This window comes from Delphinapterus leucas, chromosome 17, assembly GCF_059928025.1.
Source record: "Delphinapterus leucas isolate spDelLeu-1000000601 "Yukka" chromosome 17, BTC_Dleu_Yukka2, whole genome shotgun sequence".
Classification (NCBI taxonomy): Eukaryota; Metazoa; Chordata; class Mammalia; order Artiodactyla; family Monodontidae; genus Delphinapterus; species Delphinapterus leucas.
In genome coordinates this window covers 20658467-20678157 of record NC_143145.1, presented here as the reverse complement: position 1 = coordinate 20678157, position 19691 = coordinate 20658467, and the positions used below count along the sequence as shown (strand labels likewise).

At 42.0% G+C, this 19691-nt stretch overlaps 1 protein-coding gene across 4 annotated transcripts in view; it reads right to left on the bottom strand.

Annotated features, from left to right (window-relative positions):
• The window catches only part of EXT1 (exostosin glycosyltransferase 1), a 299373-nt gene that overhangs the window by 41772 nt on the left and 237910 nt on the right, over positions 1 to 19691 (bottom strand). For all 4 annotated transcript variants that reach the window (XR_016388355.1, XM_089898798.1, XM_089898797.1 and 1 more), the window contains exons 2-4: positions 11565 to 11658; positions 9943 to 10050; positions 4355 to 4474 (exon numbers count right to left, since the gene is read on the bottom strand). Coding sequence is in view for 3 of the 4 variants with exons in the window: in XM_089898798.1 (XP_089754924.1) it covers positions 4355 to 4474; positions 9943 to 10050; positions 11565 to 11658 (322 nt within the window). In the remaining variant the exon portion in view is untranslated. The remainder of the gene's footprint in view (positions 1 to 4354; positions 4475 to 9942; positions 10051 to 11564; positions 11659 to 19691) is intronic.

The following is a 19691-nucleotide window of genomic DNA, read 5'->3' as shown; positions in this document are numbered from 1 at the left end:
GATAAAGAAGATGTGGTACATATATACAATAGAATATTACTCAGCCATAAAAAGGAATGAAATTGGGTCATTTATAGAGACGTGGATGGATCTAGAGACTGTCATACAGAGTGAAGTAAGTCAGAAAGAGAAAAACAAATATCGTATATTAACGCATATATGTGGAACCTAGAAAAGTGGTACAGATGAACCAGTTTGCAGGGCAGAAATAGAGACACAGATGTAGAGAACAAACGTATGGACACCAAGGTGGGAAAGTGGCAGAGGGGTGTGGTGGGATAAATTGTGAGAGTGGGATTGACATATATACACTAATATGTATACAGTGATTAACTAATAAGAACCTGTTGTATAAAAAAATAAGTAAAATAAAATTCAAAAATTAAAAAAAACAATAGAGAGAGACATGTACCACAATGTTCACTGCAGCACTATTTACAATAGCCAGGACATGGAAGCAACCTAAGTGTCCGTCGACAGATGAATGGATAAAGAAGATGTGGCAGATGTATACAATGGAATATTACTCAGCCATAAAAAGAAACGAAATTGAGTTATTTGTAGTGAGGTGGATGGACCTAGAGTCTGTCATACAGAGTGAAGTAAGTCAGAAGGAGAAAAACAAATACTGTATGCTAACACGTATATATGGAATCTGAAAAAAAAAAAGGTTATGAAGAATCTAGGGGCAGGAGAGGAATAAAGACACAGATGTAGAGAATGGACTTGAGGACACAGGGAGGGGGAAGGGTAAGCTGGGACAAAGTGAGAGAGTGGCATGGACTTATATACACTACCAAATGTAAAATAGATAGCCAGTGGGAAGCAGCCGCATAGCACGGGGAGATCAGCTTGGTGCTTTGCGATGACCTAGAGGGGTGAGATAGGGAGGGTGGGAGGGAGGCTCAAGAGGGAGGGGATATGGGGATATATGTGTGCATATGGCTGATTCACTTTGTGGTACAACAGAAACTAACACAGTATTGTGAAGCAATTATACTCCAATAAAGATCTATTAAGAAAAAAAAACAAAAAACAAAAAAACTGTGTCTCTAAAGAACTGCATGGCTCAAACAGAAGGCGAAAACGGCTTTCCAGTCACAGAGATGAAAACAGCTTGACTTAAGATCCTATGCTGGTGAATATAACACATCCAACTGTTATTATAAGATAATTGAGTACTGCTAACTTAATAGGCAAGAGACCAGAGCTATGCAATAAACCATACTCAAAAGAAATGTAATTAATGAGATACCATCTTTCATCTGGCGAATTAACAAAGCTGTGTGTGTTTTAATTATGATTCTGAAGGCTGACAAGGATACAGTAAGAGAGGGTGTCCCCCAGATGGCCTGTGAGAATCTAGATTGATTCAACCTCTTTGAAGAGTAATTTGGGAATACCTATCATGAGTCTTAGTCATGCCTGGACTCTTGGGTTGAGTAATCTCATTTCAAGGACTCCATCTAAAGAAATAAAGACATAGTCTAAGATACATGTAGAAGGGCATTGGTTGGATAAAGATATCTCTATCTCTAAAAAAGAAATAATTAGAAACAACATTAATAGTCAACAATAGCAGATTGGTTAAATAAATAGAGGTTCACTAAGGGATGGAATATAGGGTGAAAAAATGAAAACATGTGGTCTGGATGTATAGCCAAAGATGCATAAAAGTGGCATGTGAAAACACTGAGGAAAGAATAACTTAAGAAATATATCAGGGGAATTCCCTGGCAGTCCAGTGGTTAGGACTCTGTGCTCTCACTGCCGAGGGCCTGGATTCAATCCCTGGTCTGGGAACTAAGATCTCATAAGCTGTGTGGTATGGCAAAAAAAAAAAAAAAAAAAAAAAAGGAAATGTATTGGAGCAACTGCAGAAAAATTTGTCAAAAAAAAAAAAGTTTAGCTTTTTCAACACAGACCATATATAAAAGTAAATTGGATTAAATAGTTAAATGTAAAAAATTAACCATGAAAGTACTAGAAAATACTAATGTGTACGTGTGTTGCACATAAATAAAATTATGGGTCAAAAAGTCCTTTCTAAACAGTAGCAAATGGAAAAGCTGGAGATGAAAAGATTGCCCCATGATAAACAAAACAGAAAGCATACCACAAATTGGGGGGAAATATTTGCTACAAAAGAATCAAAGGTTAATCTTTTTAAATCTAATAAGCTCTTAAAAATTAATGAGAAAAGTGGGACAACATTGTGGCCATTTCTATTTCTTTCTTTGTGAGCTGCCTGAGCAAGAAACATACGAGAAATATTCATTCTTACTAAGATCTTAAGAAAATAATGACTTATCATTTTTAAGGATATAATGTCCAATATGGTGAAAGTGAAAAAAATAAATATAATTAAAATAGGTTCTCTCATATAAGCTGGAGGGAATATAAATTAGTTGAATTCTATTGCAGGAAAATTGACAGTTCATATTCGAAATCTCAGCATTTGGCATATTGTTTGAGCCAGGACTTTGAATTCAAGGAATTTATCCTAAGGAAGTAATCTTGAATCTGCACAACAACTTGGCACTGAGGCTATTAGCTTCAATGATGTATATAATAATTGAAAACCAGAAACAATTTTAATAGCCTCAAACTGGGGATTAATTAACGGAATTAAGTGACATCATGAATGGAATATTATATAGCCACTAAAATAATTGTAGAAAAGTCTAATGAGATACTAGGAATAATTATTAAGCAGAAAAAACAGGTTATAAACTAAGTATAGAAAGACTCCTCTTTAAATTAAAAGTGACAACATATTTATGCATTTGCATAGAAAAAAATGAATATGTTTATGTGTGTGTATATATGTCAATAGTGATTTGTATGGGTAGATTGTTTTATTTTTGTGCTATAAGTATTTTCTATTATTTTCTAAAAGGAATATGCACTTCTTTGATAAAAAGCACTCATTCCAAAAAGCAAACAAACAAACAAACAAAACCCAAAACAAGTGACATTCAACTTTCCTTAAGAAGGGCCTAGGAAGGGTCTTAGACGGAAGACAGGATCAAAGAAAAGGTTCGAATTTATTACATATTCAAATCTGCTGCTATGTACAGAAGTAAAAACCCAATCAATTTTCATTGAGGAGAGTGCTTTTGGAGGAATAAGAGAAATTTGCTTGTAATAAGGAAGCCCTTGGAAGGCATTCTACCCTATCCCCTTTCATGGGGAAACCTGGGTCCTAAATAGCCCTTTTCACTTAGTTCCAGGATGAAAACGACACAACCCATTTATAAGAGGACACTGGGATAGAGCCTGGCCCCGCAAAAGCAGGAGGCCCAGGCTAGGCTCAGGGTAGGTAAGCCCCACAGTGTGCCTGGGGTATGACCAGAGTTGGCTCTGGTACCCAGGATGGCAAGACAACAGCAACGCCACAAAAGAGAATGACTTCAGTTTTCTTGGTATTTTTCAGACTTAGCATAGTGTATACTCCCAATTACATTAGCTTTTGGAGCAGTAATAACTTTTCCAAAGAAAATATTTCAAAAGTGAGGCCACAAATGCCCCTACTTCTCGTGGTGGACACCTCAGAATCACCTTGATGCTGTGCTTCACCTGAGGACCTCTGCTCTCCTTCCTGTAATTCATGAGTGTGCAGATCCAGAAATCTTTTCTCAGCTCTTTGTGCTACTTTGGTGTAGCCTCAGGCCATCGCTATCTGCTCTACTTCCAAAGGTTTTAATCATCTCCATGCTTCCCTTTCCTTTTTTCCTCCTGCCTTAAAAAAGGCAACTGGAAGATGGGCACCCATCTGTCTAGAATAGTTTCTGATCTCATAAAGTTTAACACTTTCTGTACCAGATGGGTGTAATCCTGATTTTCTTCTTAACACATCCTTGCAGCAATGATGCTAGCTGCGTTGCATATGTCTTGAGAATAAATTTGGCTGTATCCTAATGCCATTGGGCTACAGTACCCAGTAAACTATTCATATTTTTAGAATGGGAGAAGATTTTCCCCTACTTGGTTACTATCTGTTTCCTAAGTGGGCTCCAGAAATATGCTTTCAAAGGATGCCCTTGAGTGTGAATGACAGGAGGACAGTCATTAGCTACCTGTCTCTGAAATGCTGTAAGACAGAGCCCATTCTCTGTGTCAAGGAGTGTAATTTCTCCTATGTCAGCTTTCCTCATTGGAGTTTGTCAAGAATGGAGGTCTTTGCTTGGGCACGGCAGAGCAGGTAAAAAGGGGTTAACTGACACATTCAAGTACAGAAGGTTCGGTTTCGCCCCATTTGACCAATTACACATCACTAATAGCAAAAGAGAAGGCCGAGGCAAACATATAAAGGACCATTATTCAAGACCAAGAACCAAGTGGTCTCACTTACCTCTAGTGTAGTTAATACAATCTTCTCAACTGAAGAAAAATAAGCCTCCCACAAGAATTGTGTCTGCTGTCTAAGTGCTAGGATTTTATCCTGATGAATAGACCTGATTGTAGAAGGAATCTGTAACACAAAGTGAACACAAAATAACTATAACCGGATAACAATAAGATGCCATTGGATCAAAATAACCCACTTGGGTTAGGCTTTATTCTTCATAGCCTTCAGCTTCTAGCACACAGATCTACTAAAAATCACCAACCCCTAAATTGAAAGGCCCTTCAGAGGTGTCAGCTACAAACAGCACTTACTGGGAATCAGCTTTAAGGACCTTAAATGCACGAGAGTTAGAGCTCGCTTCTAAGATTTGGTAGCAGCTTATCAGTTGCTTAGGGTGTTCCTACAGTAGTCTTTGCTGTTTTCTCTTCTCAGATTCCCACACATCCTTGATCCTGCCCATGGACAACCAAGTACTACAGAGAAGGAGCTACAGCCTTGCAGCAAGGCTGAGAGACGTCATCCGCCAAGCACTTCTAAGGCGCACCACGCCGGGGACTACAAACGATCTACGGAAAGGCTTTTTAGGGAATGTCTCTGAGTCTCTCCATTTAATATGCAGCTGGGGTAGTCATTTCTATGTGCATGTATCTCCTACCTCTCCCTGAGAGCTTTCTGCTCCCCAGGCTTTCTGCCTCTTTGTGGCTGCAGCACTTACACCAAACTAACACAATCTGTCATACATGTTTAACCATCACTGCTCTCTACCAGGCTGCACAATTTTTAAGGGGGGATCTATGCCCTGTCCATCCTGCTACACATTTTATAGCTAGGAGAGTGGCTTTTATGTGTAGGTACACCTCAGAGACACTGTGTGTTCAGCTCTAGACCAACACAATAAAACAAATATCGCAATAAAGCGAGTCACACAAAACTTGTGTGGTTTCCCAGTGCATATAAAAGTTATGTTACACTACAGTCTATTAAGTGTGCAATAGCATAATGTCTAAAAACACAAGGTAACTACCTTAATTAAAAATACTTATTACTAAAAAAACCCCACTAACCATCATCTGACAACACAGGGTTGACACAAACCTTCAATCTGTTATATATAAAAAAAAAAGCATCTACGAAGCATAAAATAAGCGAGGTATGCCTGTTGTAGTTATTCAATAAATAGAAGTGGAATTGAACGTGGCCATCTGAAGCCACCAAAGGGATATCATTATTTTCACTAGCAGTATAACTCGGTGGTTAAGCACAGGAACATGGGAGTTAGGCCACAGTGGGAGTCTTGGCTCTGCCATTTACTAGCCCTGCTTCCCTGGACAAGTTACATGATCTCTCAAAGATTTCATTTCTTCACTTATAAAATGGGGATATAGTACTAACATCCTAAGGTTGTTATGAAGATCACATAAGTGCTTCGCACAATGCCTAGCACATGGGAAGCGTTATTAACCAAGCAATTATTACCACTACTATTATTCTTGACTTAAGGGTGATGATATTCAAAGACAGACCAATTCCTTAATGTCTGCATGTGAACTTGCTTGGGTCTGGAGCTCTGAAATGTACTTCCTGGGTGTCTGGTGAGTCTCCTTGGTTTGCTCCCTATCTTCACCTATAGCCCAAAGGCTATTTTATTTATGGAGTCTATACTTAGGGGAGATTCCTTGTGATTAGCAACTGTCCTTTTGTGCTCACCTCTTTCTGCATGCTTGCCTCCCTAATGTGTAATTAATCAGACAGGCATGGGAGCCTGGACTGAAGCAGGAATGCTCCGCTAGCTGCTTTAGTAAGAAAGTTACCCATGGCATTGTGACTAAGACTACATTTGAATTTCCAGTGGTGGCGAAGGAAGTAGCATATATATATATTTTTTTTCTTTTTTTTTTTGCGGTACACAGGCCTCTCACTGTTGTGGCCTCTCCCGTTGCGGAGCACAGGTTCCGGACGCGCAAGGTCAGCGGCCATGGCTCACGGGCCCAGCCGCTCCGTGGCATGTGGGACCTTCTTGGACCGGGGCACGAACCCGCGTCCCCTGCATCGGAAGGCGGACTCTCAACCACTGCTCCACCAGGGAAGCCCTGGAGCATATTGTTTGATTCAACACCACACTTACGGGAAGCCACAGAACTGCTTCACAGTATCTACATAAGGACAAGTTCACTTGCTTTGGCAACGCCCAGAAGCAAATACTAAATCTGCAGCCCCAAAGTGTGTATCTGGATTCCCAACACTGAAGCAGCATATGGAGGCAACAGGTAAAGGAGAAACATTAGCCTGAAACCAGAGCTCAAGGTCAAGTGGAAATAAAATATCCTTGAAGAAGGTAGAGAAACCATTCAGATCATGGATGCTTCATAAGCCAAAGAACATTTATTTTTATTTACTGAGAAAATTACTCAGATTGCCCAAGAAAGACTAGAAAAAAATTACCCTCCTCAATTTTCATAATCATGCCCTCTTCTGAATGTCAGTGGTATTTTCTAAGAGTCATACAGGTAGATTGTTTCATTATGATCATGAGGGACCAGTCCGTTAGAAAAATGTCAAAAGCTATCATCACTGTGTGCTCTCCAGAAAACTGAGTAGGCTGTGGTTATGAAGGCAGAAAGGGATAGCACAGATGAGCCTCCCAATACAGCCCCTCTCTTCTATTAGCCACATCCTGATGTTACTACATCAAGTGAAATATATCCTACCCATTTGTGCGTATGATACAAGTGTCTGGCAGCATTCTTCAAAGTGCTCTGGAAGATAATTCCAATGCTTAAAAAGACAGAGTTCCAAATTTTAATGGCATTTGGCTACTGGTTCTTAATCTGCTTGTCCCGAGAGACAGGTATGGGAAAGTGATAAATTAATTCCAATTTGGCCGGATTGTTCAAAGTTGCAGAACTCAGTGAAGTCTTAATAAAAGGTCATGCATGGTAACGGAACTAATGGAATCTACCAAGATAGATATAGGAAAGCAACAGTAAGCTCTCTTGGTGACATGACAACAAGAATATATGCAAATAAAAACACCTGAGCTGTTCTAAAACAGGAAATGAAAAATGGTAACATAATAAAAACATTTCCCAGGGCAGACATTTGGGCTGGGTGCCAGTTCTTTAAAACCATTGTCAATGACAGTGCAGTCATCATTCAATATGGAGGCAGCTGTGCAAAGACAGACTGCATATGAGAGAGGAAAATGCCAGCAAGTTTGAGTAGGTGCAGAATGAAAAACGAAATCCCCAGCATCAAGCCAAAATGTTGCCTCAGAAGGTGAAATGCTTCTGGGGAGTCAACTCTGCTGAAATGGTAGAGACCAGACAACCACAATTCAGTATCCTGGAACACGCTCCATTCTCAAAGACAAACTCCCAACCTAGTCACATCAAATTCACTGGAGCACTGGTACATAAATGGAGAAATTATGGCTGGTATTTTCTATTCCCTTTCTTTCCTAAATTTCCTTTAATGAGCATGCATTATTTATTAAAAATCATAAGAGAGGGCTTCCCTGGTGGGGCAGTGGTTGAGAGTCCGCCTGCCGATGCAGGGGACACGGGTTCGTGCTCCGGTCCGGGAAGATCCCACATGCCGTGGAGCGGCTAGGCCTGTGAGCCATGGCCGCTGAGCCTGCGCGTCTGGAGCCTGTGCTCCGCAATGGGAGAGGCTACAACAGTGAGAGGCCCGCGTACCGCAAAAAAAAAAAAAAAAAAAAAAAAATCATAAGAGGAAGGAAAAAGGCAACGTGGAAAAGAACCACATCTATCACTTTTATTTGGCCTGTCATGAGTGAATGTTTTAGGCACACACCATCTCTGTGTGGGGAGAACTATACTAGATCACGTGTCCTCCTCTTGCTTCTGAGGTCTCAGGGGCCTTGGAAATCACAGATCTGAGTACCAGACACAAGGCATGTTTTAGGAGCTGCGTTCAGCTTGGCTTGCCTAATTCATGGCCCTCTTGGTTACAGATATTCCACTGTTACTTTAGGGAGAGTACTGAGTTATTTCACCAGCCAGTTAGCAGACTGGCCAGCAGCACAGAGGTAGAATTAATGATAGAGTTAGAAACTGAATTTCCTGAATATCGAAAAAAGGACATTAAAAAATATCATTTTACAAATATTTGTGGTAGTTCAAGATAAAGTACAATGCCATGAAATAAAATCATTAAAATATTCCATCATTTTAGAGAAAGGAGTATGGCAATTTACGTTGAAGCTAAAACATTATTGCACAAAGGGTCTTTAGAAATCCTCAGTGACTAAGTATTCCTGCCCCAGGATTTTTCTGTGAGTATCATATCCCCCTTCCCAGGCAGCTCTTGAGAAGTTTAAACTTTTATTAGGCATCCTTGTGGAAGATTGGTTGATGTATATGTGTGGATTTATTTCTTAGCTCTGTATTCTGGTCCATTAGTCTATATATCTGTCTTTATGCCAGCACCATACTGTTTTGATGACTGGAGCTTTATAATATATTTTGAAATTAGGGACTATAATTCCTTGGTTTTGTTCTTTTTCCTCAAGATTGATTTGGCTATTTGGGGTCTTTTCTGGCTCCATATGGATTTTAGAGCTGTTTTTCTATTTCTGTAAAAAACAAATGTCATTAGGATTTTGGCAGAAATTGCCTTGAATCTGTGGATCACGTTGGGTAATATGGACATTTTAATAATTAGTAAGTCTTAATTCTGCAATAGAAGACAACATGGATGAACCTGGAGGACATTACACTAAGTGAAATAAACCAGTCACAGAAAGACAAATAATTCATGAGTCCACTTATAAGAGATATCTAAAATAATCAAATTCATAGAATTAAAGAGTAGAATGGGTGGGGACCAGGGGTTGGGGGATGGGAAGTGAGGAATTACTAGTAAGTGGGCATAAAGCTTCAGTTAAGCAAGCTGAATAAGCTTTAGAGACCTGCTGTAGCACATTGTACCTACACTCAACCATAATGGGTACACGTCAAAATTTGTTAAACGAGTAGATTTCATATTACATGTTCTTACAACAATAAAATTAAATGGAAAAAAATCTAAATGGCCAAAAATACATTTTAAAAAAACATACATTTTCATTTGAGGCTGCTCTTTTAAATATACATCTTAAAGATAACACTCACTCATGTACCCAGACTAGATCATTTGAGCAATGATAACACTAATTATAAGAATCAGCCCTAGAGACCTCTCTCTTTCTGAAAATTAATCTGAAGGCAGATATGGAATTGGGAAAGGAGTACAAAGTGGCAACAGGATGGTACAAAAACTCTCTGGTATAATTTCTAAACATTCTGAATATTGAGGGGGGTAGATACACACCTCTTCTCAGTATCAAAGTTCAGTGTGGTCTACCTGCAACTTCTCCTTCTCTGAATATTCCCTGGACCTGAGCAGATTGTGTGTTGGGAAGTGAACGATGTCATGTTAAATGACTTCATAGTCACCATAACACAGGCAATTTTCTCCTGATAAAATTTCTTTTACAGAGCTGATCTTTTGGATTCATCTTCTTTGGAAGTCTGGACGGGGGCAACAATAATCCACTGATCTGTTGAAGGCCACCACCACCCCTTCCTTACCTGTAATAACAATCTCTCATCACCTATGACGGCAGCTTGGTTCCAATTAATCACTTCAGAGAATGGCAACTCCCATCCATTGCTGAGCATCACAGGGACACAGGCGGCCTGTGCAAAGAAGGGGACTTCGTGAGTGTGATGAATATGGCAGCAGGAACCCTTCCGATCAGAGGTGAAATGGGTACAAATTCAATTACTGGCATGAATCCTGGACTGCTGAGGTCAGAAGAAAAGTGGGCTTTTATGAATTATCAAGTCACATGAAGTTTGTCTGTATCCAGCTGAGACTTTGCTATTTGCAAGTCTTGCCCTAGAATGCGAAAACCCCATTTCTATTCTTGTACATGGTTTGGCTGACCTTACCTCTAGGCAGGCAACTGGCCTCCGTTGAAGAAGGTTTATTGACGTAACAAAATCATTCACCAATAAGATCCTAGCGTAAAACCCACCTTGAACATGAACAGCCTTGTCAGTGTAACTGCCATAGCCCACTTGCAAAGTGGTTCACCCCAATGTCCTGAGCAACAAAGAACAACAGTTCGGCATTCCTGATAAAGCGTTTTGTGGACTAAACTGTTACAGGGTGCTCACCTTTCCCTAGCCATGTAAACATCTGAACTTTGTTCCCTTCAGTGTGGAGGGATCCCAACCACTGTCGTACCAATTTACTACCCACACAGTGACCTAAGAGCCAAGAAACACCACGCTAATGACAAAATTCTGGTTGCAAATAACTCAGAATCCAAAGCAGAGAACAATTTGCTCCATGCAACATCCCAAGAGGCTAGGGGAATGTCAGGAATGGTATGGTTCATAGAACGTGCCAGAAAAGACTTTCAAGAGAAGGAAGCTCTCCTGTCAGAGGACACGACAGAATGATGGCAATTAAGAAGCGCTGCGACAAAAGCACAGACTCAGCCGGGGCAGAGCACAGAGGAAGAAAGGACACGGTAGCAAGGGGTCCAGGAGCTGAGAGAGGTGGAGGGCGTGCTTTCTAGCCAACAAGCAAGGCTGGTTGCAACTTCCAGGTGGGAAGTGTGGAGAACTGTCTCAGCAGGTGAAGGCATTTCTGCAAAGTGAAGATTAATAGCAGAGACCCTGCAGCTCCAGGACCTCTGAACTTCAGAGCGTGGGAGGAGCTGGGCTGAGTGCGTGCCTCTACCTTGCAGGGTATCACGCTCAGCATTTAGAGGAACTGAGTGACGACTGACATGGGGACAGAACCGACGATTTTGCTTTTGGGAAATACCACCCATCAGCCATTTTCATTGCTCTTGAGACTGGCTTCCAGGAGGAGGGCTGAGTCTCCGTCGAGCCCAGGTCGGCTGCCTGGTGGGCAAGCAGATCTGCCCTCTGTTTGTAAACACGTCTCTGAAGAACCCACCCTCCCTTGAGAGTCCCATCGGATCTCCTCATGTCCAAAGGCAGGGAGTAAATCCTCCCTCCGCCCGCCCCCCCCAACTCATAAAAATGTTGCAGATTTTCTTGGGAAAACAGATTTCAGGTGTTTAAGGCAAACCACACGTTCGGCTTAGACCCCAGGAGAAGTGCTAGGGTTAAACTCCGCCCCATTCTGACGTTGAGTCCTCAGCCCTATTCTGGGGAGGATCAGGGTCTCTTACCTGCAGAGCCTCCAGGAACCTGAAAGACCCAAGCCTGCGACCACGAGGAACCAGACAGAAAGTGGCATTGTGCAGCATTTCCCGATAATCATACCTAGAAAAAGAGGAAGAGCCATCAGCAAATAAAGACGCGTTAGGAATGGGGCAGGGGAGAGGGTCGGGGGAGGGGTGAATCAACACACCTGGGGTGGGTGCACACCTACCAGAAATTACCCAGAGCAACTCGGGCGATACACAGGCAAGCCTCACTTTTCCAGGGCAGGAGGTGGGCAGGGTTGTTGCATGAAGGCGAAGAAATGTGAACCATCACGCTGGACAAAGCAATTAGGGCCTTTTGCAAACAGTACATAAAAGACAAGTCTGATGGTCCCAGCAAAATTTTGGCTTGCCCAGCCTTTGTTTCCCAAATCAGATTTTTGTCTCGGATGAAAATAGGTTGCCCCCATAAGCTTAAAAAGTACTCACCGCTAGTTGTTCTTTTTTAATGCCATGTCATTCAATAAAATGAAGGCTGTTCTTGTTTCCTACCCCACGAACCCATGCTACTAAAACCTACTCAGGAAACCTCCATTCTAAGCACAAAACATTTAGTTTCTCCTTCAAGCTGGAGTTTCTACTTTTAACCAAGAACATTTGGTTACCCCAGACAAACACTCCTGTATAAGAATGGTTGGCATGGAGGTGAGAGAGAAGGAGCCAGCCCAAGAAATGGGGAAAGAGGAATAACAGGAAAAAAAAAAAAAAACCGGTGGGGCCTGTGGGAACCTGGGCAGCAGAAGAGATGATTTCCTCCTCAAACACCATTTAGTTGTATCACACTGTTTCTACACTTGAAAAAATGCAAAATGTAATATGAATGTCACCTGTCTCTTTATACCGGTGAAGTGCAGGAAAGGTAACAAGCATCTCATTTTATTCAGGGCTAGCACTTTAAAAATGATTTCCAGGGACTTCCCTGGCAGTCCAGTGCTTAAGACTCTGCACCCCCAACGTAGGGTACACGAGTTCAATCCCTGGTCAGGGAACTAAGATCCCGCAGGCCGCACAGCATGGCCAAATTAATTAATTAATTAAACTAGAAATCTTTTCAAAATAAATAAATAAATAAATAAAAAATGATTTCCACAAATACATTCCTAAACACACAGTTGAAATTTCATTTGGAGCTTAAGAAAACTTGGGAAACTGGAGATGGCTCAGGTCCTGTGAAGGCCCAGTTTCTCAGAGCCAGGATGAAATCACTCTCCTTTTTCAAGAGCCTCCCAGGCTCGGCAGACAGGTGACTTTGACAGTAGCATATGTCACCAGCACTTTCTGACTCTAATAGTCTAATTTAATCATAGCCTGAAGGCATTGGATTCTTCCCTCCTCTTTTGGGGATGCTGATATATACATTTATATTTTTCAAGTCCACATCTATTTTTATATTCTCACACAAACTAGGCATATGGGAATAAGCCAATTTTCGATTATAAACCCATCATTAAGAAGAGACGTCATGCAAAGGACCATTTACTTAAACAAGCATGTACAATTAATTTGCACAAGGAAAGGTCACCGTGAATGGATTATCTCCATTGAGAGTAAAATTTAAAAAAAAAAAAGAAAAAGAAAAAAAAGAAAACCCTTGCTACGTTAATTAAACTGCAAAATAGACCTCAAAGTAGAAAAGATTTTTAAGAGGGCTCAAATCTAGCTAAATGAAAATAATAATAAATTATGATAGTAATGGCTTCTCTTCCTTACCAAACATAGGGAAATAATTGACAAGTATCTTCAAGTTCAACTGTTGATAATGTCTGAATATCTACCTAATCAGTGGAGAAGAGTGAAATATGTACATACACACAATAGATATGTATAAAGTTTAAACTGAAACTTTTTTTTAACATAAAAAGGTCAAATATACTTGAGGCTACAGCAAAGTTTAATAAATGCCCAGAATCGAAACCCCTGAGGGGCTAGAACAGAAGGCCCTACCTCCTTATCATTAGGCTGCTAAAATGTAAAACCCTATTAATGTGCTGGATTGTAACAAGTTTCAAAGTTGCCAGTTGCAAAATTTACTTTAGGGAAGGAGTGGGCGAGAGGAAAGGCAGAAAACTTGTAGGAAAAATTCAAATGACAGCTATTCAAGCTATTGATTTTTAAGTGGTTGTATAGGAAGATTTGCTGATGTAGTGAATAAAGCTTCATGATTGAAACTTGTGTTCATTCACGTAACAGGTAACAGAAGATGAGGGACAATCATTCTTGCTGGAATCAGGAACCCACTAGGTAAGCTGTGAGATTAAGAACAAACCGATGGGCTCTCTGGGCCTCAGTTTCCTCGTCTGCAAAATGAGTCAGTTGGGCAAGATGACTAAAGATGGTTTTGAACATTCCATTATTCTTTATGTTATCATTTTTAGGTAAGAAAGAAGAATGTCCCTTTGAGAGTATCCCACTGCTCCAAAAGTTTCCATAACCACTGTATGTATGTGTGTATATGTGTCTACAGAAATCTGCTCGTGTACACAATGTGTAATGTGTGTATTTATATTGACACACAAAGACATACAGAAACATAATCACTCATAACCTGAAACAATGATTTTTGGATTTCTAATCATGCTCAACCCATGAACCAGCCTCATTCTTGGGCTTTAGTGACAGTGAGCCTATGAATTATTGTGTACTACAATTGAAGAAGTAATGATGCCTGCAAAGGGGACAATCTTTCTAATTGAGCCACGTATGTATTTGGTACCCTCCCACTCAGCTCTCTGATGTTCTCCCATGCCCCACGTCTACCTCCTTCTAGGTGCTTAAACTTGTTCATTTATTCAATCATTCTTTTAAGAAATACTATGTTCCAGGCACTGTTCTAGTCTTGCAGATGTTGTGTAGAGAAGATGCTTCTTCAGCTGCTAGATCTACCAAAGACTCATCGGATAACTAGAAAAGACTAATGAGGACTTCAGGAGTAACATCTCCTGAGGGCATCTGTTTTAAGTACACTGTGGAAGCCTGGCCTTCCAGAATGACACACTAAGGAATTCTGAGGACACTCTTCCCAGCAAAACAACAACTTAACTGGTACAAATTATAAGAGCATCATTGAAAGTTTCTGGAAATTGTCCTAAGGTCATGATGACAAATGGAAAAACATTCGTTCAAGAAAATCTACCAAATCTCAGCAAGAACTGAGAACGTCTGGAGCATCTGAGCCGAGATCTGCTCCATCACCAACCCCCATCAGCTCTGCCTAATAGAAGTTCTAACGTAGGCGAGTACAGCTGAGAGGACCGGTCTCCCTCTACCCCCAGCTCCCATCGAGAAAGTGAAAATACAACCTATAGAAGAGAGAAAATATTTGCAAATCATAAATCTGACAAGGGACTTTTATCCAGAAAAGGTAAAGAACTCTTACAACCCAACAATCAAAAGACAAATAATCCAATTTAAAAACAGGCAAACGGGGGCTTCCCTGGTGGCACAGTGGTTAAGAATCCGCCTGCCAATGCAGGGAACATGGGTTCGAGCCCTGGTCCAGGAAGATCCCACATGCCGCGGAACAACTAAGCCCGTGCGTCACAACTACTGAACCTGAGCTCTAGAGCCCGCGAGCCACAACTACTGAGCCCACGTGCCTAGAGCCCATGCTCCACAACAAGAGAAGCCACCACAATGAGAAGCCCGTGCACCGCAACGAAGAGTAGCCCCCGCTCACCGCAACTAGAGAAAAGCCCGCACACGGCAGCAAAGACCCAACGCAGTCAAAATAAATAAATAAATTTATAAAAACAGGCAAAGGATGTGAATAGACATTGTTCCGAAGAAAATATACAAAGTGCCAATAAGCACATGAAAAGATACTTAACCATTAGTCTTTAGGGAAATGCAAATCAAAACAACGAAATATCACTTTACAGCAAGTAGGACAGCTATAATCAAGAGGACACATGACAACAGGTGCTGATGTGGCTGCAGAGACACTGGAACACTCGTGTATTGCTGGTGGGATGGTAAACTGGGGCGGCCACGTTGGAAAATGGTTTGGCAATTTCTTTTAGAACTAAAAATGGGCTTAGCACCCAGCAATTGCACTCTTGGGCATTTATCCCAGAGAAATGAAAACTTGTTTTCACGCAGAAACTTGTCCACGAATGTTCACAGCAGCTTTATCCTTAATAGCCCCAAACTGGAAACCATCCAAATATCCTTCAGTGGGTGAATCACTCAACCAACTGTGGTACATGTATAGCTTAGAATACTCCTTAGCAATAAAAGGAAATGAACTATTGATACACACAACAACCTCAAGAAAATTATCCTAAGGGAAAAAGCCAATCCCAAAAGGACATATTCTGAATTAGTCCATTTATATAGTGTTCATGAAATGACATAATTACAGAGATGGAGAACAGGTTGGTGGTAACCAGTGGATAGGGACTGGGGAACAAGATGTGGAGACGACAGGTCAAGTGAGGGGGACAGTCTTTTTAGAGACTAATTCTTCCCTATGACTTAAGCTTAGAAATATAGATCACATCAAAATCATAAACTTCTTAAAAACAAGAAATAACGAACATATGAGATCCTAAGCAAGAAGGTAAGCAGATGAGGGAGGCAACTAATCTCAGAGAACTTTCAGCTTTATTAATAACGGTTTTGGTACCCTTTTCAGATGGCCGTTAAGTCCCCTGCTGCATAGGTGATGACACAGAAGACAGAACAGTTTCCATAAACTACTTCAATGAAAAATGCAATAAAAATAACATGACCCTGTACTTAACCTAGAAACCAAACCCGTTCTACGGCCGAAATAATCCACGACAACAACCTTAAAGTTGCAGTGAATAATGTACGGGACACACCCCATTTAAAATGGGCCACACAAGAATGCATAATTGAAGCCCTTCCCCTTCATATGAAACTTTTTTTTTTTTTTTTGGGCTGGGAGCAATTCAGTGCAACCAGCGTATGGGTGGAGGGCAATGTGGCATTAGCGCTGGGGTCCTCAAAGTACACTCTTCCAACTAGTAGCATCATCTGGGAAACTGGTGGAAATGTACATTCTTAGCCTCAACCAGGCCTGCTGAATCAGAAACCCTGCGGGAAGGGCCCAGGATTCTGTTTTAACAAGCCCTCCAGATCATTAAGATGCGCCCTAAATTTTGAGAACCACTGGCACGGTGGTTAAGAGCTTAATGATTAAAAGCTTAGTTGTTAAGCAGCTTTAGACCCAGCCAAACCTGGGTTCCAATTTCACCTTGGCTATTCATAAGTTGAATGTTCTTGGGAAAGTTGTTTTTTTTTTTTTTTTTTTGCAGTACGCGGGCCTCTCTCCCGCTGCGGAGCACAGGCTCCGGACGCGCAGGCCCAGCGGCCATGGCTCACGGGGCCCAGCCGCTCGCGGCCATGTGGGATCTTCCCGGACCAGGGCACGAACCTGTGTCCCCTGCATTGGAAGGCGGACTCTCAACCACTGCGCCACCAGGGAAGCCCTTGGGAAAGTTTTTAATTTGTCTAGATCTTAGTTTCCTGGTTGGCAAAATGGGGATAATACTTCTACTGTGAGGATGAAATGATACATTTTAACTAAGCCTGGGCACATTATAAGCAATCCATAAATGGTAGCTATGATTGGAAGGGAGGTGACCGAATATAACGGAAAATATAGCCGGTTTACGTAGGAAAACCTGGGATGAAGAACTTGGCTTCTGGATCTACCACTTTCTGTGTGCCCCTGTGCAGATTCTTTAGCTTCTCTGGGCCTCAAAGATGTGAAGATTAAATGAGATCGCGTGCATACAGCAGAAACTGCAAGGCACTGCGTGATCGTAAATTTTTATATAAACTACAGCAGTTCAAGAGGAATACAAACATTTCAAAAACGTAACAAACAAACGGAAGAGGAACGGATTCCCCAAGACAGAGCCAGGGAGCCGTGTAGAGGAGACCCTTGAAAATAAAATGAAAACAGAAGCTGTGAATCACAACAGCAGTTTCTAATTGAAAGGATTTTGCCTTATTATCAAACGCTCCATAGCCACGGATGATGCTGGTGCAGTGTGCCCACGGGTCCAGCTGTGCTTCCCACAATTCCCTGGTAGGCTCAGTTCCACGTGAGCCTGCTTTCTGCTAATCAAAGAGGATAGAGAAGACGTGAGCCAGGCCCTCCTCCCTGTAGCCACACAATTCTAGTGTCCCCCTGATGCTGCTACAGTTTGTCTCACGTATTGATTTCTGCTACAGTTTGTCTCACGTATTGATTTATAAAGTGAACATCTACAGCTGATATGCTCCCTCTCAGCCCCCATCCTCATAAGTACTTAATCTTCTTTGCTTACCCCCAGGTTAGAATCACATCCCTGAAAAAAAAAAAAACAAAGAACGCAAAAACAACTTCTGACTGTTGTAGCTGCACAAAGTGCTCTGGGATAAGGGAAATAAAATAGCTTCCTTGGCACCTCCTCTGTGCTTTCTTTCATTCATTTAACAAACATTAGTTGAACGCCTAATGCCTAGTAATGCCTAGTACCATGTGTCAAATACTGTTCAAGGAACTGATGGTCCAGGGAGAAGGCAGATGTGTTATCAAATGATTGTCATTCGTTGAGGGAAATGGGAGGATGGAGGCAAGGGCTGGGAGTTATGTAGAGAAGAGAAAAAAACAGGCACAGCTTGGCTTCGGTGGGGAACGTGAGAAGCAGGGATGCCTCTTGGAGGACGGGAGATTCTGAGCTAATATTAAAGGAAGAGCAAGAATCAGTCCGGCAAAGAGCTGAGAGGAGGTGACAGGCATCTCTGGGGGTAGAGGTAGCAGAGCAGGAACAGAGACACCAAGGTGAGACACACTGCCCAGAGTCTGGGGTGCGCCAGACGGGGAGGAGAGATGAGGCTGCTGGTACAGGCAGGGTCCCCCTGGGAGGATCTCCTGGACCTCAGATGTGACCCTGTGCAGGTGGTTGTGAGTCCCTGAAGGGCTCAAGCAGAAGAGTGACATGTCACCAAAGGAACGCTGAGGACTTGATATAAGCCAACTTCACAGGCAGATATGAAGTTCGCACAGCCCGATAACCTTGCCAACGTAGGTCACAGCTGTGGAGCCACCGGGGCTCCAGCTCCAGGCTTTCTGATTCTAAAGGGCCTTTGCTCTGTACTACATGATACCGTCTCCTCGGCAGCTCACACAAATGGAGTGTCTGAAAGTTATGTTTCTTACATGGTGAAGTCCTAAACCTTTCACCTACTTTCAAGCATTGGCAACAAAAGGCTACCATTTAAAAGGACTCTTTCTCCCCTACTCAAAACTCCACCCCGTGTCACACCAGGAGTTCAGTCCAAGATGGTGCTCTGTTATTTAATATCTATGTTGCCTTAGGCCCTTTCTTGGACTATCACAGATTTGATGCTTAAAAGTTCAATTATTTTTGAGAAAACCCCAAAATCCATAGCATGTAATAAAATGAGATTGGCCCAAGGCACAGATTTGAACTGAGAAAACCATGAGTGGGAGCCAAACTTTTAGCTGGAAAATGGGTCCATTGGCCACCATTCTATCTCTATTTGTTGTCTACACAGAAAAGTACAGGCCCCAGTGGTCTTTGTGAATTCACGGGATTCACTGAGCCTCAGTTTCTTCACGCCACCTGCTCATACAGTGTCTGTGCCCACGAATGAGCTACTCTATGTTCCGGAGTCAGGGAAATGCAGATGGATTATCCTAGTGTGTGGCGCTGGTGACCAGAGTGACTGCAGCCTCAGGGACTCAGTAGCTCCCAGCGGGAAGGCCCTCACTATTTGGAGAAGGTGAGGTGCCTAACACAGGCCACTCTGCCCTGAGCACTGCTGGCTGCTCGAACCTCTGGGGCACCCAGTCAGGCCAAGGATTAGGAAATGATTTCTTTGTGGTACTCCTCTGAATGACCCTGCCGATCCCAAGCTGTCCATCGTTTCACACTTCCTGGCTTTCCACTTAAGACCATCTTCTTTTTATGCCCATTTAAAATCCATTTCAACATCGGGAAGGGAGGGAGGAAGAGTGTGTGGGCTCTGGCTGGGGCGGGAGGCCCCAGGGGAGGTACTGACTCTTTCGCACACATTATCTCATTTAAGCCACCCCAGGAGGTGGATATGGTT